Genomic DNA, 27,862 nt, shown 5'->3' with positions numbered 1-27,862 from the left:
CAACGGTGACCATACGCTCTGTATTTTTCAGGACCGTACTGTTATTCAAAGGTCTGTCTTGCGTAGTTTCCAAAACAGAACCTCAAACCTCAAAATGTACTGATTTTTTTCCAAGTGTCCTGCCTTTGTCCCGCATTTTACTCGATATTTTCAAATAAACGACGGCAGTCCTTTTTTTATCGACATATAAGCAGTGTCGATAACTGATTGATAACTACAGGGGTTGATTTTGAAGCTTCAACAAGGCAATGTGTTCTAAATTTGGTGCGGTCAATGGACGGCAAGCAAATCGAGACCAGGATCACAAGTATCAGTAGCTCTGATCTACAAACTTTACACTAATCACGTTACCTATATTTTTCAAGCATATTTTGGTTCGATGAACACGAAAACGGTATACAATTTTCTTTTCAAAGACATTTCGAGATTTTCTTTCGAAAAACGTGTTTTTTGGTACTTTTCGGAGTTATTCGTCAATATCTCATGAAAAGATCCCCCAATTAACGTAAGCGGTCTACAGTTCGAAAGGTCTTGAAGTGCCTCTTACAAAAATATATAACTTGTGGCGTCGGCAAGAAAAATACCATTAAAAATCAATTCGAGTTTTTAGCCACTTAAAACTTGTACTGGTTTTACTAGAATTACCTAACCGATGCACCTGCAAACCCCGAATTTTTCTAAAAATAATAAAATAAAATAAATTTTTCTAAATTCTGTATAAAGTTTGACTTACATATGTGCTTTTGGTTAAAGAAGGAACCATATTTTTATAAAAAAATTACAAAAAATGTTTGACTTGAAAAACATTGAAAATATTTAACAAAAATCACCATGCACTTACTTTTAATAACCAGTGTATATTTTCTTGTTATTTTTATACTACGTAAATTTACATATGTATGGATGGAGGTATACATATATATATATGTTTTAATTGTCCCGCATTTTCAATTCATATTTATGGTCACCGTATTTATACCTTAAAATAAAACATAGGTATGTAGATATTTATTATGATACAAAAAAAGTACATAAAACAAGATTTGCTGTTTGGCTGATAAATAGATTTGCTGTTGTTGTTGTAGCAGCATACAAGTTCCCCAAAGAGTTTTTGGGGAGTGTTGCTGGAGTGACAGTCCTTGGCCAAATATAAATCTGGGTCGTTCCGGTTACGTAGACCCGACTGTCATGGGCACGTGATAGATTTGCTGCTTGCATTCTTTTAACCTTCCCTCGAAAGATTTATACCCTCTTGAGGTTCACAGATAAAGGCTATCAAGACCGTATCTTGTTGTTGTTGTAACTGTTAGTTAGCCCTGCCTAGGCTTAGGAAACGTGCTGTTTCGATAGTGTCGGACCAGAGGGAGAGGGGTGTTAGTTGAGTTGGGTTGAGTGGATATATGAAGAGTGGGTTGATGTAGGGAGGGGAACCTTCGCATGCCGGACAAGCATACATTGCGTCTGTCGGGGTCTACAATATACAGTAGTGGTCATATCTATAGCATCCCCATTTCAGTGATATTGTTACCACTCATGTTTAATTATTTATTTTTGAGAATTTTCAATTAAAATACAGTTCATTCTCTAACAAAACTCATATGCGTGTATTATAATATGTATTTCATTTATTTTATAAATTTGAGTAAAACTTTTCAAACATGTGGCAACCCTTCTCAAAAATGTTTTCGCCAGTAAACTTTGCTAAACCTCTTCAGTTTGACACCGATATTGCAATGTTCCATTTATCTTATCAATTAAATTAATTTAAAGATTTCAAACAGGTGACAACATTCCACAAAAAAAGTTTTCTGCTGTAAGTCTTCCTAAACAAACTTTTAACAGCCATATTGAAGTATTTACTTTTTCTTATCAATTTACTTAAACTGCAATTTTCAAACAGGTGGCATCTCTAAATTTATTTCTTTCTATATTTTTTTAGTTAGACCTCCAGAAATACATCGGTGGAATCTGCATACAATTCCATGCATTAGTTTCAGAGTTATGCCCGTACATACAGCCAGATAACAAAAATTCTAAAAATTGTGGATTTGGCTTCTGTTGCTCTAGAAATTGCAGTAGACTAAACTCCTATGTGCATACATATGTACGTACATACATACATACATAGGGGTTTAATCTACTAAAATATCTAGACTGCAATTGAGCTAGAGTTACGCCGGTTGTTGTTGTAGCGGCTTGCTTAGCCCTAATTAGATCAGTTATTCCATCAATCGTAGTCGTCCAGGTCAACTAACGATAGACCCAGGAAGTGCGCAACTTCGACTGAGTTTGTCCATAGGAACAAGGGCGTTAGCTGTGTTGGGTTTAGCGGGAATGTGAAGAGGAGCCGTGATTCATGTGGTGATTCTCCGGATGCCCGGCACTCGTTGGGTACATCTGCTTTGACTCTGCTCAGGTACGACTTGAGCCTGCTGTAGTATCCAGAACTAAGTTGCGCTATTTTGGTGCGATTCTCCTGAGGCAAATAAAACTGTACCCAATTGCGGTTGTATGTGCCGCAGGAGCACGTAACTTCGAGAATTTATTGGGTTAGCCACCGTCGGAATTGGTTCGCCATCGACGTGGATTTCCAGATGTAGTCTGACCTTCTTCTTCCACGTAATAAAAATGATTGTCGAGGATTTTGTAGGGGTTAGGGTCCTTGCAGTAAAGAATCGGGAAAGTTTCGTTTACTTTCGAGCGCAAGTCATCAGTTCCATCCCCGGACGCCATTATCGAACAGTTGTCAGCATAAGAGGCGATTGAAATTTCTTTCGGCGACCATGCTTCGTCGGACCCGGAGCGATGCGCGAGATATCTTAGTCAAACGTCGAGTGACCAGAAGGCTGCACAAACTGCCAACAACTTGTGCGCCCCTTGCTTTCAAAGCCATGGGTCCCGACGGACTATGCATGTTGATGCTGAAAATTTTTGGCCTTGCGGGAGTAGCGTACCTAACGGAGGTCCTCAATATGTCAATGGTCACTCATCATCCCAGACATCTGGAAGATGGGGAGAGTGGTCCCACTGCTCCAACCGGTGAAACCATCACACAAAGGAGAAGCTTATCGCCCGATAACTCTCCTTTCTCCGGTAGCGAAGACACCAGAGGCCTTGCTGCTCCCGTATTTCACGAACCAACTGACCCCAGCGAAGCATCAGCATGGTTTCCGTAAAGTGCACAGTACAACAACAGCACTTAACCCATAAGCACTCAGATAACACGTGGCCTTAACCGCAACCGTCCCTGTGAGAGAACTATTCTAGTACCGTTGGACCTGTCAAAGGCGTTTGACACCGTCAGCCACTCCACGCTACTAGAAGGCATAGAGGCCTCCTCTCTCCCGCAGAAGCTCAAACGGTGGCTCGCGAATTATCTGAGTGGTCGACACTCGTCGGTAATGTNATATCTTAGTCAAACGTCGAGTGACCAGAAGGCTGCACAAACTGCCAACAACTTGTGCGCCCCTTGCTTTCAAAGCCATGGGTCCCGACGGACTATGCATGTTGATGCTGAAAATTTTTGGCCTTGCGGGAGTAGCGTACCTAACGGAGGTCCTCAATATGTCAATGGTCACTCATCATCCCAGACATCTGGAAGATGGGGAGAGTGGTCCCACTGCTCCAACCGGTGAAACCATCACACAAAGGAGAAGCTTATCGCCCGATAACTCTCCTTTCTCCGGTAGCGAAGACACCAGAGGCCTTGCTGCTCCCGTATTTCACGAACCAACTGACCCCAGCGAAGCATCAGCATGGTTTCCGTAAAGTGCACAGTACAACAACAGCACTTAACCCATAAGCACTCAGATAACACGTGGCCTTAACCGCAACCGTCCCTGTGAGAGAACTATTCTAGTACCGTTGGACCTGTCAAAGGCGTTTGACACCGTCAGCCACTCCACGCTACTAGAAGGCATAGAGGCCTCCTCTCTCCCGCAGAAGCTCAAACGGTGGCTCGCGAATTATCTGAGTGGTCGACACTCGTCGGTAATGTTTAGAGACAAATCCAGCAAACTCAGAAAAATAAAACAGGGGGTTCCACAGGGTGGTGTCCTTTCCCCACAACTGTTCAACTTTTACATTTCAAATCTCCCTCAACCACCAGAGGGAATTTCAACAAAAATTTGAGCTTTTTAATTAGCTTTCTTATATATTTTAGTATAATATAGTGCAATTTTTAAGTGGCTAAGATTTACCATTGATATTAGGCCATTTTTTTGTTGACAATATAAAAAAATTTTCGAGCATAGTACATACCATGATAAAAATATTTATAAGGTACAATCGCTGAGAGCCAGCTTTGGGAATTTTGACGTTTGCTAGCATTTTTGAAAATTTCTCTCGACGTCATTTCATTTGTTTGTTTTTATTTTCTTTCAAACCATGAAATACAGATGCGTGCAACTAAGTAGCAACGAAATTCAAAACGATATTGCTTGCAAATTATGTTTATTTATTTATTTTTAATAATTTTCATTTAAAATATATTTCAGTCTATTTCAGAAACCACAATAACAAAAGTTGCAAAGCTTGCACAAATTGCAAAAAAATTAATCAAACTTCAAAAAATTGTCATCAAAATTTCAAAATTTTTAATTAGAATATTTAGAAAATTTTCGGGTATGCAGTTTTGTAGCCGATTCAATTTTAGTATAATAAAGTGCAAGTTTCAAGTCGCTAAAAATTACCGTTGATTTTTTAGAATTTTTTTTCTGGAGGGTGTTGCGCATTTTCTTCCATATAACACATGATCAAAATATTTTTTTTATGTAAAGAAATAAATGTAAGCAATTGTGCAATGAATTCCTGCAGACATGCTGAGGCGAAGATTTTGGCATACATTTAAACAAATTTAACCTTGAAGTCACTGCACTTTTGCTAAGAACTATCTTGGGTCAAGTGGTGTTGCAAAAAATGAGCCTAGCGCACATAGGCACTTGTGAAAACCCTCTGACTTAACACCACCAACCTCGATCAAGTTGCTGGCAACATACAAGGCAATAGGCCGGCCGGTTTTGAACTACGCAGCGCCAGTGTGGTCGCCGGGGACTAGTAGGACGCAGTGGACGAAGGTACAGACTGCACAGAACACCGCACTCAGGACAGCGACAGGATGCCTCCTGATGTCGCCCGAACACCATCTTCACGGCGAGGCGCAAATGCTCCCCGTAAAGGAGCACAACATAATGCTTTGCAAGCAGTTCCTGATCGGGAGCCACAGAAGTGGCCACCCAAACAGACAGCTGCTTGCAGAGGAGCCCTCGCCTAGGCACGTCAGGAGGCATCTATATGAACTGACGGACGAAGTCCAGAGGTTCATTAAGCAACCTCTGGACCCGACAGCTTACAGACAGGCCCTGAACGGCATTCACAGGGACTCAGTCTCGAGTTATGTAGACTCTAGACCTGTGAATGCCGTTCTAGGCATACCACCCCCGGACATAGACGAGACGGAGCTTCATCTGCCTCGGGAGACACGCACAACACTCGCACAACTTCGCTCCGGCTACTGCAGCAGGTTGAACTCCTACTTGAGTAGGTTGAATGAGGATGTGCCGAATGAGTGTCCGGCATGCGGAGAGACCCCACATGACTCGAAACATCTCTTCGCATGCCCGGAAAACCCGACAACCCTAACGGCCTTGTCCCTGTGGACCAACCCCACAGAAGCTGCACGCTTCCTAGGGCTGCCGTTAGTGGAACTTGACGACAACGACTGAGATACCAACCGTCCTGGGCGGGGTTGTTGTAGCCGCTACAACAACAACAACAACAATCAAGTTTTGCGTACACACGGTAATTGCGGGAACTTGAAAGAACTTTATATTGCTTTGCTTGCAGGTAAAAACGGTATTAGCGCAGCCGCTAAAGCAGCATCTCATTTTCCTTCTATAAAACTTTAAGTTCTTCCCACACTTAAATTAATAAATTTTCAAATTATAAATTTTCATTTGTTTAATTTGAATATATTTGATATTTGAATTATTTCGAGAGAGTAAACTCAAAATGCTAGCAAACGTCAAAAAAACCCAATGGCGGACGAATTGAGCGAGAAATATATCGGAAACTAACGTTACAATTTTGAGACATTGAGTTTTGAGATAATTTTCTGAATCTAAAATTCTGGGAATAGTTCCCATAAGCTAATTTTTAATGATTTATAAAGAATTAATTGAAGTAAGATATATGAAAAATTTACAAATCTACTTTTATTCCATTCTAAGATATTCAGAAAACTGTACGGTAACTCACGTTACAGGAAATTGTGATGTACATATGTATGCTTGCATAACGCATGATAATTTTTTCAATGCTTCATTGAATAAACGCGTTTTCCTTTAAGTACACGTTTATTATCATTTACCCAAATGCATTAAAGGCCAACTAATAAATAAGTAATTTATAGAATATATATTTGTACAATAAATTTTAGAATATTTTTATTTTGGTTTCATTTTAGGTGTACATATGTTGGCTGTAACCGCTATAGAAAAAATCGACAAATCTCCCATACACGAAAGATATTTTCGATTTACAGGGTTTATTGTTGCCCCCGACTTTACGTAATGAACATTTTTGCTAAAGTTTTTACAGAAACAAGTGAAGCGCATTTGCTATATATATATATAGGTTAAACATTAAAACATATATCTTTGATTGGTCTTACACAATCCTTTAAAATTGTTTTATGTTCATTGCGTAAAATATTTTTTCATACATACATTGGAACAAAAACGTATTTTAACATAAAATCTTAAACTTTACGCTGTTTCTTCAGAACACGTAGTGTTGCAAAAAGTATAGAATATGAATAAATTAGATTATCCACGTCGTAATGGAGCCCATAAAGTGCGAATAACAAGTAAGTTAATAACATTTCATTTTATTTCGCCGAAGTTTTTATTTTTAATAATTTGAATTTCAGTATTGTGCGCGCGGAACTTGGCTCGGAAGGATTTGTTTCGTAAGTATTTGGGTTTAGTACTTTTTGTTTTGTAGATTTGATTAGCATCCGGTCGGGTTTGTGAGTGACTAATACCATTCGATGGCAAATATAAATCCCATCAATGACAGTTGAACGCAAACTTGCAACGATGATTTCTGGCCGAATTCCAGAAAATAACTTTTAAAGGAATTAACTTAACGTTATCATCAATGCAAAAGTGCATAGTCAAAAGTTTTTCGGTAATGAATATTCGTTAGTTGGGTGTCAGATTCATTAGCATCTTTAGAACAGTTCTGTAAGCATTTGCTATATAAATAAAAACGCGTTTTGTCCCTCCTTTAAAATTTGTCAAATCGGGCCTTCGCAATGATGTTAACGATATTTCCATACTTATGCGTATCGAAGGTTTCGAAATTATCCATCGTTTAGCTATTCTCTTTCCTCTAGTCATATACCTATTCTTACTAAAATCACTATTTTGTATTACATATGAAAAGTATTTGAAGTTTTTAAATTTAATTATTCTTATAATTTATATGCAGAAAATATTTAATTTCTTCATAATCAAATGTTCGGATTTAAACCAAATTAGTACGGAACCACCCGTGAGATAACACCCTTCCTTAAAAAAAAAGAATTATAGAAATCGGATAACGCGGTCCAAAGCTTTGCGGTAACATACATAAAAAAGCTAAAAATAAAATATTCCGACGAATTGATAACCTTCTCCTAAGTCTTTAGAAATCCCCTGAGACCAAGAATTATTCCTAATGAATTGACTGTCGTTGGCCAGATATAGACCCAATTATTGTGAGAACGCTAATACCAGAGACCATGACGATTATAGGAAATAAAATTAAATGTTGCTGTATAATTATTACCGAACAATGGAAAAGTTGTTTTCGTCTCCTGAGACGAAAATCGTTAGAATAAAAACTTTTCCTAATAATTATCTGGAAGTTAATTTTCTCCCTCACGGGACGATTGTTTTACGATGGAAATTATTTTTGTCTTCTCGTTATAATTACATCGGACTTTTACTTTTTTTGTCTCAAGACGTAAATGATCTACGTCTTCTCTTAATAATTATATGGGACTTTTAAGATAAGACGGAAATGAATTACGCCTTCTCTTAATAATCATGGGACTTTTATTGAAATGCGACTTAATTGAGTTCGGAGATTTAGGGCCGGTTTCTGAAGTAACTGGTAACTTACTTTATATTTCAAGGTTGGATTAAAAATAAAGCTATGTCTAAAGTTAAGCATTTCTATTAACGGTTTTTGACGTATGTATGGTTGTAAACCAATTTAAAAACGATAATAATATGCTTTACCTTAGAAACAATCATAAATTTTAATGCAACCTTTAAATATAAAGTGAGCTTTAAAGTTACAGGTTACTTGAGACAACGGTCCTTAACGCGTTAAATATTTAACACCACGATTGTTCATGTCATCAAATGTGTATCGTTGGTTCGATTTTCAAAAATTAGGGGTCAATTAAATTGGCTTTGCTTTTGCGTGGTTTTAGTTTTTTGAAAAGGGCTGCCAGATGTTAGAAACTCAAATTCAAATAATCCAGCTCTGGTATATTTGCGCTTAATTTCGTGAAATCGACTGTACATGTACCAATACTATTAAGAGAAAACGTAGGACGTAAATAATTTTCATCTTGAAATAAACGTCCCAAGAGACGAGCAAAATAAGAATCCTATATAATTATTATAAGAACACGTCAATTATTTCCATCGTTATAAACCGCGAGTCGAAAAAATATATTTCTCGTAAATAATTGTTATACGAAGACAAAATAAATTCTCTTAAAACAAGGCGACGTTTTTAATCCCAAATTTTAGGATAATAATTATTTTGGGTCTCTGGTTAGAACTTGAAAAAATCTCCCCTGAAACAAAATTGTCTCCCTTTAAAAAGATTTTGTATTGGCTTACGTCGTGCACACTGTCTCGTGTTTTTACAACAAAAAGAGTACAATCTTGCTTTCTTTGGACCAGAAGCTGTATCGCCAGATTTTAAAGGGAACTCTAGATTTGTGGAAGGTGACACATTTTCAAGAGACCTCTCGTAGGCTTCTGCCATACAAATTATTTTCTCTTAACTTCCTTGTACACTAGCATCTGTTCTGTAGCGGAAAGACCTGTTTTGCACTTTCGTACCCAGCGCGTCACGCTCCTTGAAGTCATAGCTTACATTCACTGACGTGGCTGACTGCTATTTCACAGTTTGCTTAGTAGAACAATTACATAAAAGTACCGTTAGTTATTTTCAAAAATTGCAATGTAATTTTTTTAAAACACTTCAAGTAACGGTACTTAACAGCCAAGAGAACAAATTGGGAGATATGGAGCGTGTTTCACACAGAGCTGGGTAATTTGTTGATTACGATTACATTTTAATTACAATTGCTTAATTGTAATCCTTAAATTATATACGCTTACGATTACTTTAATTGTAATCATAAATGTTACCATTGTAATTATAATAAGAAAAATAATAAAATTTTTTAATAATCTTGAAGACGTGACAACGCTTGGGCCTCAAGAGCCGCTGAAATTCTCAAAAAACGTTGACATCCTAAATGATGTATACTTCGAACATACTTACCTGAACCTCTATCTCCATCTGGCATCACTAGGGACCTATTGGTCTATGTGGGGCGGTCAGCCAGCCAGAATAACATAACCTAACCTTATAATAATTGTAATCTTAAAAATTTAAGTATTAAGGTTACTGTAATCGTAATCATCAAATACATGATTAGTACGATTACGATTACAGTAGTCGTAATCGTTTAATTTTAAGGATTACAATTAAAGTATTCGCAATCACGCATGTTATAATCACAATTACAGTAATCGTAATGCTGAACATTTTCGGAATTGAGACCAGTTAAATCCTGTTGATGGCATACTGGAGCACGTATAGTATGTGAGGGTGACATCTCACAGAAATGGCTAGTGGGCTAATGCTGCAATCGCCTCCGTCTCGTTAAAACCCTGGCAGGTCTTCAAGTACGTTCAATACACGTAACCATTTAGTTGGCCGCACAGGTCCAGTTGAGATTTACTTCTGGTTTTGTGGTGTCTTGGCTATGAACACAATATCCCATAAGGACTTGTGACAACCCTCGCGATGGCCTGCTCCTTTGAGAGAAGGGAACTTCGGGACACTCAAAGCGACTGTGCTACGTGTGGAGATAGAGGCTTGAAGCGGAGACCCAAATAGAATTGAAATGAACAAACAAACAAGAAAGACAAATGAAACAGATGTAGATGTTCTCGAGGAAGAATGCAGCGCATTCAGAAAGCGCAGTAGAGTTGTGCGCTCCCCGCCACAAACTCCTCTGCAGGCAAAAGCCGGCACCGCGAGCACGGAGAAAGCTGTCGACGTGGCGCAGAAGGCTATACCTTTGCAAACGACAACTCCCGGCAGCCGGGATGGTCGTCATCAAACACCAGCTGCTGCAAACAGGGACAAGCATGCACCGGCAGGCTTGGGAACTTGCGAAGGCACTGAATATGAGCAATTGGCCCAGATTCGGCCCGTCTTGAAGAAGATGCAGAGTGCTGTCTCCAAACAGAAAAATGTGTCCATGGACATAAAAACTTGTGTGGCCCAAATCGAGGAGAGCTTAAATATACTAAGCTACCTCCGAGAGCAACGCCGGAAAAGATCTATCCTTTCCGAGCGGCGGAAAACTGGACCTGGTTCGCAAAAGAGAGCTCGAACTCGATCCAACTCCCCTACAGGCAAAAAAAGAAGAGGATGAGAAAAAATAGTCTCGCCAAACTATTCATTAAGCCAGCTGAAGGCAAAACCTATGCAGAGGGGCTGAGAAGACGGAGACCGTAGTTCGATCTGTTCGGAAAACCCGCGAAGGCGGCGTGCTTATCGAAATGGAGCGCTGTGGCGACCACTCAGCATTTAAGGAAAATGTGTGCATTGCCATTGGCCAGCTTGGAGACGCCCGTATTCTCACTAGACGTTTACGTCTCGAAGTTCTGGGCATGGACTGCCTAACCACGGTCCCAGAAGTGGAGAACGCTATACGCTGGGAACTAGGAGACAAGATGAATGGCCAACTTCGCGCGTCTCTCCTCGCTGTAAACTCGTGGGAACAAAGAATGGTCCTGGTGGAAATCGAGTGCGCGCGGATGTCCAAAGGTGTTTCCGTTGCATGGGATATGGCCACAAAAATGCGGCATGCAAAGGCCCAGACAGAAGCAGTTCATGCTGGAAATGTGGTCAGCAGGGCCACATAGCCTCTGCATGTAAAGAAAGCTCAAGCTTCTACCTGTGCTCGGCAGGAGATGGACAGAACAATGTCAATCACCTGCCTGGGTCGGGAGCGCGCAATGCCTTCAGGGATGCCCTTGACGAGGCTAAGACAAAGCTTGGGGGAATATGATTAAATTTATACAAGGCAATATGAACAGGAGTAGGGTAGCTGATGACCCGCTGTACCAATTGGTTCTTGAACAAAGAGCAGACGTTGTCATCATCAGTGAACCCTATAGAACAAAGGAAACCTGGTAAGTTGTCCAATCTGGCTCGGCCGCGGTATGGATTGCTAACCTCAACCATCGTGCAGAGAGCAGCGGGACGCTGCTACGTCTGGGTGAAAATGGCGCAAATCATTCTGGTGAGCTGCTACCTGTCTCCTTGTCTTCAGGGAAAAGCTCGAACACCTTGATGACGAATTGCGTGATATAACCGGCTACATAATTTTTGCCGGAGATTTCAACGCAAGAGGCGTGGAATAGGGTATGCCCCAAACAAACACCAGGGGAAGACTAATGGCAGTCCGCGTTGGCCTGACCATCCTCAACACCGGAGCGACCCCTACATGTCGAAGGCCGGGTTTTGGATACTCTATCCCTGACATAACCCTGGTTTTAGAAAGCCTTCTTCGAAGGGCTGATGGAAGGAGAGTGATCTCCACCTCCAAGGCATTGACACAATGCGAGAGCAAACACGCAGCATCCCTTGCAGGAAACCAGGATGGAAAGCGTCTAGGGTCGTTGTTCGCAAGTTTGACACATCACTCTTAGCAGATTCCCAAGGTATTTCACCCACAGCGGGAGGGATCCACAACAGGGAGTCTTGTGCTAAGCTGGTCGAAGAAACCATGCGCTGCATACACCAGGCATGCAAAGCCTCAATGCCGCAGAGGAGAGCATGGTCAGGTAAAAAGCAAGTGTACTGGCTGAGCTGTGAAGGGCCTGCCATAGAATGCGGAGACTCGCAACGCGCGCTCGTGGCAGACGGTGGATGAGGTCCGAGTTAAGAATATAGTGGATGCACTATTTCCCGAGGCACCACTGTTTTCGACAGATGAGCTTAATTTAGCCCTGAAGAATGAAAGCCGGCAAGGCTCCAGGCCCCGATGGCATACTAGCGGTGGCAATCAGGTCAGCGAAAACGAGTCCTGACCTCCTGCTTAACATGCACAACAGCTGCCTTAAGGCCCGGGTCTTCCCAAGCCAGTGGAAGAAGGCGAGGCTGGTGCTTATACCCAAGAGCAAAGGGGACCCAAACTCTCATTCATATTTCCGGCCACTCTGCATGCTAGACAAAGCAGGCAAGATGATGGACAGTCTGCTCAAAATACGCTAGACGTCAGCCATAGAAAGCGAGGGACAACATGGCTTCAGGAAGGGATACTCAACTATAGGAGCAATTGGTGAAGTAGTCGAGGCGGTACATAAGGCCGAAGAAGCCTGCCCCCAGGCGCGGCCAATAGTGCTGCTAGTCACACTTGACGTCAAGAACGCCTTCAACTGACAAGATGGAACGACATGCTGGAGGCCTTGGAACGGTCATTCAAGGTTCCAATATACTTGCTAGATATGATCCGGGACTACCTCAGAGACCGTTGGCTTTCGTACGGCACAACACAAGGTCAGAGAAAGCAACGTATAACCGGCGGAGCGGCACTACTTGGCCCGGACCTCTGGAACGCCATGTATGACAGTCTGTTGCGCACGGAAATGCCGGAGAGCGCCTTCCTTGCCGCCTTCGCGGACGACGTGGCCGCCGTCATAACAGCAAGAAACATCCAGCTAGCACAGCTCAAGCCAAACCAGGTCATGCGCAACGTCGGTAGATGGATGAGCGATCACGGTCTGCAATTGGCTACAGCCAAATAAGAGATCGTGCTCCTCACCAGGAAACGGATCCCACCAATTATAAACACGATGTTCGGATCTCAACTCGTGACAACTTCTAGGTTTACAAAATACCTAGGGCTGAAGCTTTACAGCAAACTCACATTCTGAGAACACATCCATGGGTATGAGAAAAAGCCGCAGGAAACTTATGATGACAGCAGTCCAGTCGGTGCTCCTGAACGGGGCAGAAATTTGGACCGACGCATTGAAAGTCAAAAAATACCGGATTCAAATGTCTCCGGTCCAGCGCAGAGGGGTACTACGCATTGCTTCTGAATACCGTACAGTGTCCGCAGACGTGGTTGTTGGTAGTTGTGTTGTGTGTAGTGGTTGGCGTCATGCCAATTGAACTACATGCCTACGAGCGAAAAGAGATTTATAATCTCAGTGCCGAAATAGGTCGAGCAGCTGCCGCGGCAAGGGCGCGCGAGCCACTAATCCAGCAGTGGCAACAAAACTGGAGCGCGAGCACAAAAGGTCGATGGACGCACACCCTGATAGCCGACCTTCAAACATGGTTGAACAGACCGCATGGGGAAGACGATTTCTACCTGACGCAATTCCTCTCCGGCCATGGTAACTTCTGAGAATATCTTCATAGAATAGGAAGGGTGAACTCACCGTTCTGTCGCTACTGTGGAAACGTCGAAGATAACGTCCACCATACATTCTTCACTTGCGAACACTTCTTGATTTCGCGCAGAATGTTGGAAGAAAGATACGGAGACATAATTCCGAACAACTTAATTGGGGTAATGATCCCCAGTGCAGGCCAGTAGGAAGCAGTAATGATCTCCAATGCAGACAAGTGGGAAGCAGTTGCGAGATACGTAAAATTCGTACTCCGCTGCAAACGAGAGGAGGGATGTCTACTGAGGACACCCGAATACAACGCCCCTACAAAAGAGCAGCCCCTAGGCTCTAGCAGCGCGCTCCTGCATGTGAAGACATGCAGAATTGCGGTGCCAGATGCGGGATTCTTGCGCGGGCGGTGGGAGTTTGGGTTTTAGTGGGTAGCCCAACACGCTCCGGTGGGAGTACCACACTCGGGAAGGTAGTATAGAGACTAGCGCCCCCGGCCAGGGCATAATGCATTTCCCACTCCCACAAACAAGAAAAACAAAATGCTGAAAATTTTCGGGATTACAATTATAGTAATTGTAATCCTAAGTAATCCAAATGTAATCGTAATCATAAAGTGCCCAGCTCTGGTTTCAAATACATATTACGGTGCCGGATACATTTTTTTTATGCGATTACGCTGACATGGGGAGAGGAAAGAAGTCGTTCAAGTTAAATATTTTGCCCTCGTTTGGAATCTGAATTATTAATAATCGTACATATGTACTTTGTATATCTCACCCGTTCTTCAAAAGTGTATTAATTCAAAAAGTTTAATTTTTGTTATTATGTGCAAGAAATTTTCATAGATATTATATAGTAATGTGAATAATAATATGGTCACGACATTTTGACCAGTTTTGACTAATAAAAGCCATATACACATATGCCTATATTACAAACTTTGCAGAAAAATTCAACAAAGGCTCCTATTGCGAGTGTCGACTGGCAGTAGAAAAGAAATTTGTCGATCGAGTCGATCATCCTTTATTTTGCAATTGTGTAACTTGATCGATAAAAATTTGTACTATTGTGAATGGTTGACCGAATTGTAAACAGCTGTTTGTTTGATTACATTTGTTTCTTTAGTGTTTCATTTACATCATTTTTAAAATAACTGCTTTTATTATAAAATTTAAAAAATTGATACAGTTGAAATATGGTTTAGTGATGAGGAAGATGATGTGGAAGCTAATAGATTAGTAGAGTTGGTTAAAGCAAGGAGGGAATTACGAAATTCGTCGGACCCTTTGGAGTTGGAAGATGAAGTGTATGTACATATGTGAATTTTATGAATAGAAGTTACTTTCCAGATGCTTCCGGTTTGTAGGTTTTACAAACGCGTGACCCGAGTTTAAAAACTTTAACACACAAGTGTAGTGAAACAATTAAACTTTAATTTAAAGTAATGATTTCAAATTTCCGAGCACTAGTTGATTCATAATTTATGCAAGTTTTTGGAAACTTTGATGTTGGCTCTGCGCAAAAATACTGTGGATGACGTAGCCGGAGTTATATGCACAAGATATATTGCATATCTTTCACAATACAAGCGGAGCTACCGCCCCTACTCTTTCCGAAAATTCCTTGCCTATGTCCTCATACTCTTGCTTCAGCTCGACCAACCGCGCAAGTTGCCTTTTGTTGCTTACAATTTTTGATCTGTTATTTAGACACATACATACATATGTATAATTCATAATTTTTTACAAGTTCCATTTTAGTTAGTTTAGACTTACTTTTTATCCATTATAGTAACACTTTCTTATGTAAATTTTATAAACGCAAACTCCAACGACTAAAGAACAGCAATAGAAGGATGAGCGATTAAAAAGTATTCACAGTCGCTAATTGAGCGACTAACAGGTCTATTCTGCACGTTACCGAAGATTTTGTGACCGGAAAATTTTATTACCAAAAAATGTTACCACTTCTTGTCACCGCGATTCTAGGTACGTTGGTAATGCCGTGAAAATATTCAGCAATTCAGCTATGAAGATTTGTGGAAATTCCTTTATTGCATATTTCACGGAGCAATATTTTGTTATCAACTTATGAGATAGTAACCAAATTTACCGGTTACAAGAGAGCACAGAATGCGAAAAAGGGTTAAAAATTGACAGACACTTTAATTACCGGTTACAAAATTTATGTTACCAGCGCTGAATAGACCTGTAAGCGACAATCAGTCGACATTCGCAATAGGGGTGAAAATTTTACAAAAACAACCGTATTAGCCCGGTCAGATTAGATATTCAAGGTTACAATAATTCCCATAAAACTAAAAATTGGTACGAATGTTGTAAACACCATTATGAATGAAATGTTAAAAGTCCACATCGATCCCACGACTGCAAAAAAAAATTATTCAAGGTCAAATGTCACATAAATTATTTTTTTCTAATTTTTCAGCAAAACGGTAAGGATTTTCACAAAAATAGGTAGGATGAAAGTGTAGATCACCCAATTATTTATAAAAACCTTTATAACATTTTTCTTCCTCCAAATTACCTTTCCTGAGATATAACCATTCAAAAAATTGTGTTCTCCATAATATGTACAATTTACACTGTACTTGTGGAGCAGTGTATTTGGTGCGTTTTTTTTAACGTGATTTCCTCGGAGTTCTGTTTAACTAAATAATATTAATAATAATAATAGATTAGCGCTTACACATATGTTGGTATGTGACCGAGCTTCTCCTCCGATTTGTGGCGTAAAATTTTCCGCTGAATCGGAATAAGTAGTCAAAATACAATAGTTTTTGAGATATAGCCAAATCTCGGTTTTTAGAGATATGAAAAAGTGCACTCACTTAATTGCATGTTTTCTTCTGCATAAACGATATTTTCTAACGGATAAGTAGTAGTAGTAGTGATTAGCTCCTATCATTGTTTCATCAGCAATTTTGCACAATTAAAAAAATAAAAATAAAAAATTGTTACTTTCGGTAAAAATATCAACATGAAAGAACCTGTTAACTTTCGGATACTTCCACGTCAAAGCATGATCCTTCATTAATTCAATAAGGCCCTGCTCATCTAAATTGCATAATAAATGTAGATGTTATGAGCACTTAAGTAGAGATACATACAAAAAGTTTTTATACAAATTTATTATTTGCATATTATAACAGTTTTATAGATAATTGTATGATCTACATTTTCGTCTCACCTATTTTTATGATAAACCTTTACAGTTCTACTGAAAAATACCAAAAATCAATTTATGTGACCTTTGACCTTGAATCATTTTATTTTTGCAGACGTGGGATCGATGGGTATTTTTGACATTTCATTCATAATGGTGATCACAACATTCGTACCAATTTTCAGATAACTCGTGGCCTTAACCCAAACCGCCTCTGTGAACAGACCTAGTAGCGTTGGATCTGTCAAAGGCGTTTAACACCGTCAGTCAGTCCACGCTACTAGAAGACATTGAGGTCTCCTCTCCCCCACAGAGACTCAGGGAGTGGTCGACATTCGTCAGTAACCTTCAGAGATAAAAACAGCAAACCAAGGAAAATTAAACAGTGGGTTCCACAGGGTGGTGTCATATCCCCATTATTAATTACACGGTGCTACAAAAAAAAAAAGCGTGAAATACACCCCAAACAAAACCTAGTGTATGTTGTAGGTATGGTCGAGGACAACATGCAAATGCGGCCGGTATAGTTCCTGAACCCTCCATTTTTTATACCAAAAAAACGTTATTTTCAATCTTGGTGCACATATCTATTTATAACTTGACTACTTTCCATCCGATTTTAAAAATCGAACAAGTTTTGGAAATAGGATTTATATACCTTTAAAATAACAATATATGGTTAGACCTAGCTTGTTAGGAGTTTTCATCGGTTAAATTTTGCTGAGCCCCTATTTTTCTTCATTTTACAACGCTTTTATCAACTGGAAATGGACGAAATGTAATTTGTTTAAATGAAATTAATTGCTGCTATATGTATGTATGTACATACGGTTGCTCCCAAAACTGAATTAATAAAAATCTGCAAAGTTTCAGCAAAATCGCGAACTTTTTAATACGAATTTCTAAAAAGAATTCAGGTATGCAGTTTTATAGCTCATTAAATTTTAGTATAATAATATGTAAATATCAGATGTCTAAAAATTCGCGTTGATTTTTGAGAATTTTTTGCTGGCTGTCCTACACATTTTCATATATGTATGTAAATAAATAAAAAAAACAAGTAAGAAAGTCTAAGTTCGGGCGGGCGCAAGTACTAAATATACGATTTTCACCGTTCCGAAAGCTACCGCTTCATGGTAAGTCGGAGTGTATCAATTTTGAGTAAATTAGAGTCTTTAAGTTTCGAAATATTGAAGTATCAAGCATTTCTGAAATTAACCGTTATTTGAAAAGCGGCCTCAATTTTAGACCGATTTCAATAATTTTCAACGTTTTGCTTTTATGTGGCAAATTTGGTAGAACGGTAACCGGTCACTTGTCTTCTTTTCACTAGATTGGAGACATTGAATTGGCTGTAGATATTATCAACAGTCATAGTGTTTTCGGCATGTGTGAAGTAAAGCATAAATTTACAGAATTTACGTTGTATTCTTTCTATGCTGTTAATTTGTTGCTGCGTGTAGGGGACCATATCACCGACCCCTATTCTAGGATTGGTCTAACAAACGCGGAGAAAAGTCGAATAAGTGTGTTAACATTTCTAAATTCGTTCCCGGATCTACACACAAATCCAAGTGTTCTATATGCTCGAAGGGTTATATCACTAATATGTTCGCTGAAAGTTAATTTGTTGTCAACGATTACTCCAAGGTCCTTTATGGTTTCTACTACTTGTATGTGCTGTCCACCAGAATTTTTTTACTGACGCTCTACGGCAAAAAACTATCACGCATCCGGTTTACAGAGAAAATAAGCAACATCATCAGCAAAAAAAATGCGATTATAGCCCCGGTAGATTATAGCCCCTTAAAACTTGCACTTTATTATACTCAAATTGAGTGAACTACAAAACTGCATACTCAAGAAAATTCTAAAATTTTGGTGAAAATTTGTCGAATTTTTCTAAATTTTGTAAAAACTATGAATCATTATTATGTATGCCATTTCATGAAGGATGTTCTATTAAAAATTTACGAGAAAAATTTATTACGAAAAAACATTGCAAATATTAGCTCTGATCCAATACTTTCCGTGAAAAATCCTGTGAAACTGTCAAACAGCAAAATTACTCTCTGAAATGAGAGTAAAAAGCGAGTAAAAGACAACAAAAAGTATGGGAACAAAAAACCATTTTTCCTGTAAAAACGTCAACCAGTGATTGCTTGACACTTTTCATGATTTTACCAGAAGAAAAAGTTCGGGTAAAATCTTGCAACTTCATTCTCTACACAACTCTCCAAAAGTCGCTCTCATTTACAGGATTTTGGATGATTTTGGAGTACGGGAACATCTTTCCTGTAACTTCCTGCAAGTTCGTGTAAAATCCTGTAAGTTCATGGAGTACTGGATCAGAGCTATTAAAAAAAAATGTACGGAAACATATTCTGGTGAGTGTATATTGCGTTACGTAAATTAGGTCTAGACTAACTGAACCTTAACGAATCCCTACTCCATATGATAAACCTGAGCTCAGAAATTCATTTTTTTTTTTGCTTTTCCTGACAAACGGGGAATTTTGCAACTCAAACACTTTTGATTAAATATAGTATGAAACTTCTGAAGCTCAGTTAATCGTAATAAAGCATTTGTGTTTCTTCCAGGACTTCCTGATCCTTTTGCCAAAGTTCAGGTTGATGGAACAACACAGGTATATACCACGGATATTAGCAAGTCATCTCTGGATCCTAAATGGAATGCGCATTACGACCTTTTTGTGGGTAGTAATGATGCTGTTACGATTACGGTGTGGAATCAGCGGAAAATAAACAAAGCCAGTGGATTTCTCGGGTGTGTCCGCATACCTGCGGATTCCATACAGAGACTGAAGGGAATGGGATGTACGTTCGTATTGTTCTTATCACAAAAAAGTGCTAAATGTCTTAATTTTCAGTTACGAGACTTAATTTGGGGAAACTCTCACCAGATGATGATGATATGGTTCGCGGTCAGATAATAATTGCTCTATTGTCGAAAGATGGACCATGCGGTGGTAATCCCTTAGCGGTAGTAGGGCCCAGTGGTGATGTACGGGGCCCATCGGAAGACGATTCGTCCGAGGACAGTCTGCCAGAAGGTTGGGAGGAACGTCGGGCGGGCAACGGTCGTGTATATTATGTAAATCATGCCACAAAGTCAACGCAATGGGATCGTCCAAATACGCGTCAACGACAACGCTCGGCTGAGCATAATAGTCAAAATCCTAATTTGTATCAGCCAATTGGGCCAACTCGCTCGACAACGTGCACAAATCTTCTTAATGGCCAAAATATCTGCAGTAATGGAAGAAATGGGATCGAAGACGCCGCTGACGAGAGACGTCATTCCACAGAAATTCTCACCGCAACGAGCGTAGGGAGTGGTAGTATTAACAATGGTAGCAACACAAATACCGCAAATCAATTAGGAAAAGAGAATTGCAGCCCAACGAGGGTGGAGAAGGATACAAGTAATGTGGAAGTAGCGGCACATAACATAGCGAAAAAGGCTACGCAGCAGATTCGCGGAAATGGGCAGCAAAATCAATCTTGTGCAAGCGCTGTTAAAGTATCTGATGGAGCAGCAGCAGCTTCGTCACAGACCCGAGTAAGTGATTTTGTACCACTGGCAACGAATACCACGACAACAGCAACTATGGCAGTTGCTACGGCAACCACGACAACAGCAAGTACTTCTCTTACGGTGGCTTCGAGCAATGTTGCGCATGGGCGCAATGGCCATAATTCCATGGTGCCTAGTGATGGACCACAACTTTTAGGAGCGCCGGTAACTCCACAGCGACCAAATAACCAGAATCAGGTAATTAGTGACATTAAGATTATCAAATTCCCTCGGACTATTTTTTTGAATTATATGTTTAGGTGAATGGCAATACTGGTGTGGTTGGAGCAAATGTTTCTCAGCCACAGACAAATGGTTGGAATATCGAAACAAATGAGAAACCAGCCTCTGCGACCCCCACTGGTATGTGTTCGGTATCAGGCAATGGAAATGGTAGCGGAATCAGCAGTGTTGGCAGCGTCGGTTTGGTGCAGAGTCCCAACGCAAACTCAAACTTGCAGCTATCAACACAATCAAGTTCGATGCAGTCAAATGGCAATCGAGAAAGAGATCGAGATCGTGATAGGGAACGTGAACGTGATTTACGTAATGGCGGTGCCCCGCCTCCAACAAGTTCCAGTGCTTCAATACTAATTACATCAGCTCAACGTTCACAGCGACGAGCTGCGCGTGGTACCGAAGATCCATCGCGTCGACGTTCCTCGCGGAGCTCACGCGCTACTAATAGTAGCAGCAGTGGTGGGGGTCATCGGCATGCGGTTTGCAATACGAGTGGTGCTAATCTGACAGCGCGTCCTTTTATGGACTTACCATCAGGTTATGAAATGAGAACAACTCAACAAGGTCAAGTGTACTTTTTTCACATACCGACGGGAGTATCGACGTGGCATGATCCGCGAATACCTCGCGATTTCGACACTCAACATTTAACTCTTGACGCAATTGGACCTCTACCTAGTGGTTGGGAACAAAGGAAGACTGCTTCCGGAAGAGTGTACTTTGTAGATCATAATAACCGAACGACTCAGTTTACTGATCCTCGATTTAATTGCAACATATTGCAAATGATACGACGCGGTACCCTGTCAAGCACTGGAAATGGTGCTGGGACGTCCGCGGTGGTTTCTACGGGTAATGGTAGCATTGTACAACACCTCTCGCCTACCGCTTCACATCCGTTGTCGGGTGGAAATGGCGCAGGAGCAAATAACAATGGTAGTGGCGTCAATGGAGGTTCTAGTACACCTCATCGCTTAGCAAACAACACTGCTGCTCTGCCTGCTGACCTGCCGCAGGGTCTTCTAGAAGGCGCTGAATTGCTGCCTAAATACCGCCGTGATTTAGTTGGTAAAATGCGCGCTTTGCGTACCGAGTTGCAGACACTGCAACCACAGTCCGGTCACTGTCGCCTTGAAGTGTCACGTAACGAAATCTTTGAAGAGAGTTACAGACTGATTATGAAAATGCGGCCGAAGGATATGCGCAAACGTTTAATGGTGAAATTCAAAGGAGAGGAAGGACTCGACTATGGTGGTGTTGCTCGCGAATGGCTGCATTTACTCTCGCGAGAAATGCTGAATCCCCAATATGGATTATTTCAATATTCACGCGATGATCACTATACGCTGCAAATTAATCCTGATTCCGGTTAGTAAAAAATCAACCTACCGAATATCTAAATAAAGATATGTGCATATTAGGCGGAATGTTTTCACCATTTAAAGGAAAATCGGCTTTTACTCAATTTAAGAGAACAAACTATATGTACCTATCAACCATATATGTTCATACATATCGTCGTTTAAAGTGCAAACCCGCGTATCAACAAAATGCAAAACCGCGAATGTGAATTTGTAGAAACTATTTTCTAGAGTGTAAAAACACTCATATTTCATGATAGTTCTCTTTTTTATAAAGCAATCGCATTTCTGACTAGTATATTTGAGGACGAATGGATAAGGATTGAGCCAAGCGCTTGTGTGAGCAAATCCAATTTTTGGCTGCCAATGTCAGTTACGCGGTTTTGCAGAATGACGACCCTCAAAATTGAAAATGTTTATCCATCGATTTGTTTATTAATTTTAGATAGGTGTTATTTTAATATGATACTGTGCAAAATTGGTTAACTCTAGTGCAAATAGTATGCAGGTTATATGCGATTATTTTTTTATGCAGGATTTTACTAAAAGTTACTTTATTTATTAGCTGTTGGAGATAATCTCATTCCTTTCACACCAAGACTTTAAAAATCGTCTGACGATATAAAAACTGTAGTAGTTTTTGAAATTTTGTATTTTTATATATACTTATTTTATTAGTAAATTTTTTCATAAACATTTTTTTTTTTACTTCTGGGGCTACGATTTTATTCGGGCAAAATAGATTAAGATTAGCAGTCGCTATCTCTCAATCGGGAGAAAAAAAATTATGTTCATCTCTTATTTTGTTTAAGCTACAGCGATTTTTGATCGCAGTGCATACGCTGGTATGACACTCGCTTTCGTTTCGGGACAACTGACGTTCGCGACGTTCGCTATAATTGCTTTTTCTTCTGTAGATGACAGTTGGCTATGAATTCGTATCTATATATATGTACAGTCAGCGTCAAAAAATGCATACCCTGACGTTTTGACGATTTAATTTATTTATGCTTTCCATACCAAATTTGTATAATTTTTTATAAAAATATGGTCCTGCGGCAGCAAAAAACCACAATAATAAATTTTTTAATTTCACACAGAACTGGAAAATGCAAGTAATTCCAAGAAATTTGACAATTCAATTATTTATGCTTTCCATACCAAATTTTTATAATTTTAATAATAATAAATTTTTTAATTTCATACAGAACTGGAAAATGCAAGTAATTCCAAGAATTTTGCATCGAAAATTAAAGTCTTTCAATTAATTTTTTTACAATACTATACAATTTTAGTACAATAAAATGCATGTTTCAAGTCGCCTAAGACTACCTTTGATTTTTGAGATTTTTTTCCCATATAAAAATATATTTCATATTCATGCGTTATATGGAATAAAATGTGCAAGACCGTTACAAAAAAAAAATTCTCAAAAACTAACAGTAATTTTTAGCGACTTGAAACATGCACTTTATTGTACTAAAATTTAATGGGCTACAAAACTGCATACCGAAAATTTTTCTAAAAAAATTTATTGAAAAATTTTAATTTTCGATTAAAATTTCTTGGTATTTCTTGCATTTTCCTATTCTGTATGAAATTAAAAATATTTATTATTGTGGTTTTTTGCTGCCGAATGACCATATTTTTATAAAAAATTATAAAAATTTGGTATGGAAGCCATAAATAAATGAAATCGTCAAAACGTCAGGGTATGCATATTTTGACGCTGACTGTACATATATATATATACGAATTCATAGCCAACTGTTATCTACCGAAGAAAAATCAATTATAGCGAACGTCGCGAACATCAGTTGTCCCGGAACGAAAGCGAGTGTCATACCAGCGTATGCACTGCGATCGAAAAATCGCTGTAGCTTAAACAAACAAAGAGATGAACACAATTTTTTTTTCTGCCGATTGAGAGCGAGCGACTGCTTATCTTAATCTATTTTTCCCGATTAAAATCGGAGCCCCAGAAGTAAAAAAAAATTGTTGATGAAAAAATTTACTAATAAAATAAGTATATATAAAAATAGTCGGCCGCTGTGGTGTAGTGGTAAGCAGTGCGCGCTTCCACTCCGCAACGCCTGGGTTCAAGCCCTGGTCAAAGCAACATCGCAAAAAATATAGAAAAAAGGTTTTTTCTTAACAGCGGTCGTCCCTCGGCAGGCAATGGCAAACCTCCGAATGTATTTCTGCCATGAAAAACAGCTTCTCATTAAAATACAATCGCCGTTCGGAGTCGGCGTAAAACTGTAGGTCCCTTCGCTTTGTGTGACAACATCAAGGCGCACGCCGCAAATCGGAGGAGAAGCTCGGCCAAACACTAAACATATGTGTAAGCGCCAATCTATAGAGCCTGTCAGAAGTGGCAATATTTCCGTCTTTCGCACGCAATTCGCTGTCAAATTGAGAAAGAGAAATTTTATTTCGATGTGTGAACAGCCAGAAAGATCTTTCTGTCACCTTTCGGAAATCAGTTTCAGAAATAAAAGTTGCAAGGTGGGACTGCAACTGCAAGAGCGAAAATCGATTTCGGAAATATATTTCAACTTGCTCGTGCTGCACTAGCAATTTTTATTTCTTCTGCAAGTGCTGTCAAACTAATCGAGTGTTGCCGTGTGGCCCTGATCGTGAATTTGTGTAAAATGATAAAAAATATTGTTGAATTAAATATCAAAAATGCTTGAAATATATTATTTTGCTTAATATACTTAATCGTTAAATTATTGTTTACACGACAAATATGTTAATTATAACCTATATTTTCTCGCTTTTACAAGAGAAATAGCAAACAAACGACAACCCCACCGCCCATGGTTGCATTTTAGTATCGAGAAAGATTGCCAGAAACTCATTCGCTGTGTGAACAGCCAAAAAGCGATTTCAGAAATTTTTCCTGCAATTCGCCGTTCGGAAATAAAAACCTCTTTCGAATGACACTTTCCATGCAAGGTGTGACTGCTCGTGCAACTGATTTCTCAATTTGACAGCCTTTCCGAAATTTATTGCATCGAAATATGTTGCCACGTCTGACACGCTCTTATTACTATTATATATAAAAATAAAAAATTTCAAAAACTACTACAGTTTTTATATCGTCAGACAATTTTTAAAGTTTTTGTGTAAAAGGAATGAGATTATCTCCAACAGCTAATAAATAAAGTAACTTTTAGTAAAAGCCTGCATAAAAAAAATAATCGCATNACATATGTGTAAGCGCCAATCTATAGAGCCTGTCAGAAGTGGCAATATTTCCGTCTTTCGCACGCAATTCGCTGTCAAATTGAGAAAGAGAAATTTTATTTCGATGTGTGAACAGCCAGAAAGATCTTTCTGTCACCTTTCGGAAATCAGTTTCAGAAATAAAAGTTGCAAGGTGGGACTGCAACAGCAAGAGCGAAAATCGATTTCGGAAATATATTTCAACTTGCTCGTTGCTGCACTAGCAATTTTCATATCTTCTGCAAGTGCTGTCAAACTAATCGAGTGTTGCCGTGTGGCCCTGATCGTGAATTTGTGTAAAATGATAAAAAAAATATTGTGGAATTAAATATCAAAAATGCTTGAAATATATTATTTTGCTTAACATACTTAATCGTTAAATTATTGTTTACAGTACAAATATGTTAATTATAACCTATATTTTCTCGCTTTTACAAGAGAAATAGCAAACAAACGACAACCCCACCGCTCATGGTTGCATTTTAGTATCGAGAAAGATTGCCAGAAACTCATTCGCTGTGTGAACAGCCAAAAAGCGATTTCAGAAATTTTTCCTGCAATTCGCCGTTCGGAAATAAAAACCTCTTTCGAATGACACTTTCCATGCAAGGTGTGACTGCTCGTGCAACTGATTTCTCAATTTGACAGCCTTTCCGAAATTTATTGCATCGAAATATGTTGCCACGTCTGACACGCTCTTATTACTATTATATATAAAAATAAAAAATTTCAAAAACTACTACAGTTTTTATATCGTCAGACAATTTTTAAAGTTTTTGTGTAAAAGGAATGAGATTATCTCCAACAGCTAATAAATAAAGTAACTTTTAGTAAAAGCCTGCATAAAAAAAATAATCGCATATAACTTGCATACTATTTGAACTAGGGACAAACAATTTTGCACAGTATCATATTACAATAACACCTATCTTAAATTAATAAAATAATCGATGGATAAACATTTTAAATTTTGAGGGTCCCACTTGAGACATTTGTACCCTGTAAACGTGCAATATATACTACGTGCTTTTTTCTAATAAATTTTCGTGTTTTTTTTTTTGTAAAAAATGAAGACTCAATTCCAATTATCAAAATGTATTTCAGGTGTTAATCCAGATCACTTGTCATATTTTCACTTTGTTGGCCGCATCTTAGGAATAGCGGTATTTCATGGGCACTGTTTAGACGGCGGATTTACGACTCCTTTTTATAAACAACTACTTAACAAACCAATCACATTAAGCGACATTGAGGGCGTTGATCCAGAGTTGCACCGTAGTTTAACCTGGATGCTGTAAGATAATTAAATTATGAAAATTCTAAATTATTTAATCAAAATTTAAATTTTAGGGAGAATAACATAACCGGAATTATCGATTCTACATTTAGTGTGGAAAATAATAGCTTTGGCGCATTAGTAGTTCATGAACTAAAGCCATCTGGTGCCACAATACCAGTTACTGAGGATAATAAGCGCGAATATGTTAAACTCTATGTGAATTATAGGTTTATGCGTGGTATTGAACAACAGTTTTTAGCCTTGCAAAAAGGTAACGAAAATATTAAAACATGGATATACACTTATTAGTTTTTGTTATAGGTTTTTGTGAACTTATCCCAAATCAACTTTTGCGTCCATTCGATGAGCGCGAACTGGAATTGGTGATTGGGGGAATTTCGAGCATTGATGTTAATGATTGGCGTATAAATACAAGACTGAAACATTGCACACCGGAAACTCCGCAAGTTATTTGGTTCTGGCAAGTAAGAAATATATTCCTTTGTCTATTATTTTTTGAACGGAAAATGTACAGTGTACCTTTATCATCAAGGTAGTGGAATCCTACTCTTCCGAGATGCGTGCGCGTCTTTTACAATTTGTTACTGGTTCATCACGTGTGCCACTGCAGGGATTTCGAGCACTGCAGGGTTCAACTGGAGCAGTCGGACCACGTTTATTCACTGTACACCTTACTTCAGATGTGCCCACGCAAAATTTGCCAAAAGCGCACACATGCTTTAATCGCATCGATTTACCGCCTTATGAAACGTATCAGTTGCTGTGCGATAAGTTGACGCAGGCTGTGGAGGAAACTTGTGGATTTGCTGTAGAATAATTGCAAATAAATTGGTAGATTTAAAATAAAGCACATACCTAACGACTCTTGTGTCAATGCATAAAGTTCTTTCGTAAACGATAAGAGATATTTTTGCACTGCTTACTCAAACGGAAAAGAGAAACACACATCACTACTATTTTCATTTTTCAATTCGTTAATTTATTAGTTTATATCGATTAATTGTTACAGACTTGATGTCGTTCATTAGCGCCCCGAAGCATGTTTAAGTAAACATACATACATACATACACCCCAATAAATTATACATACACACTTACATGCATATGCACAAAAACTTTTGGTCACAGTACAATTCCAAGCTATAATGCGAGTTAATAAAAATGGAATACTTCTGCGTTCAAGACAATTATGAAAATTTTTAATAAAAAGCCTATTGACTTTA

General features: G+C 39.1%; 1 protein-coding gene across 1 annotated transcript; it reads left to right on the top strand.

The window, feature by feature from the left end:
* Smurf (SMAD specific E3 ubiquitin protein ligase) lies at positions 1 to 27,862 on the top strand. Its single transcript, XM_017616402.1, has 10 exons — positions 1 to 394; positions 6,464 to 6,865; positions 6,929 to 6,967; positions 19,511 to 19,747; positions 19,801 to 20,705; positions 20,768 to 22,115; positions 26,444 to 26,633; positions 26,690 to 26,889; positions 26,940 to 27,103; positions 27,172 to 27,862. Exons 2-10 carry the CDS (start codon positions 6,811 to 6,813, stop codon positions 27,454 to 27,456), a joined length of 3,423 nt encoding a protein of 1,140 aa, XP_017471891.1. The 5' UTR covers positions 1 to 394; positions 6,464 to 6,810; the 3' UTR covers positions 27,457 to 27,862.

The sequence above is a fragment of the Rhagoletis zephyria genome, unplaced genomic scaffold (genome assembly GCF_001687245.7).
Source record: "Rhagoletis zephyria isolate East Lansing unplaced genomic scaffold, Rhagoletis_zephyria_1.1 Rzeph_scaffold_00025, whole genome shotgun sequence".
In the NCBI taxonomy this organism is placed as follows: Eukaryota; Metazoa; Arthropoda; class Insecta; order Diptera; family Tephritidae; genus Rhagoletis; species Rhagoletis zephyria.
This window is presented reverse-complemented; position numbering and strand designations above follow the sequence as displayed.

What these genes read in the sequence shown, in the direction of transcription:
- Smurf (XM_017616402.1), top strand. Translation starts at nt 6,811, where the DNA reads ATGAATAAATTAGATTATCCACGTCGTAATGGAGCCCATAAAGTGCGA. An exon ending in CCATAAAGTGCGAATAACAA is followed by an intron (nt 6,866 to 6,928) that starts GTAAGTTAATAA and finishes TTTGAATTTCAG; the next exon opens with TATTGTGCGCGCGGAACTTG. An exon ending in GTTTTTAGCCTTGCAAAAAG is followed by an intron (nt 26,890 to 26,939) that starts GTAACGAAAATA and finishes TTTTTGTTATAG; the next exon opens with GTTTTTGTGAACTTATCCCA.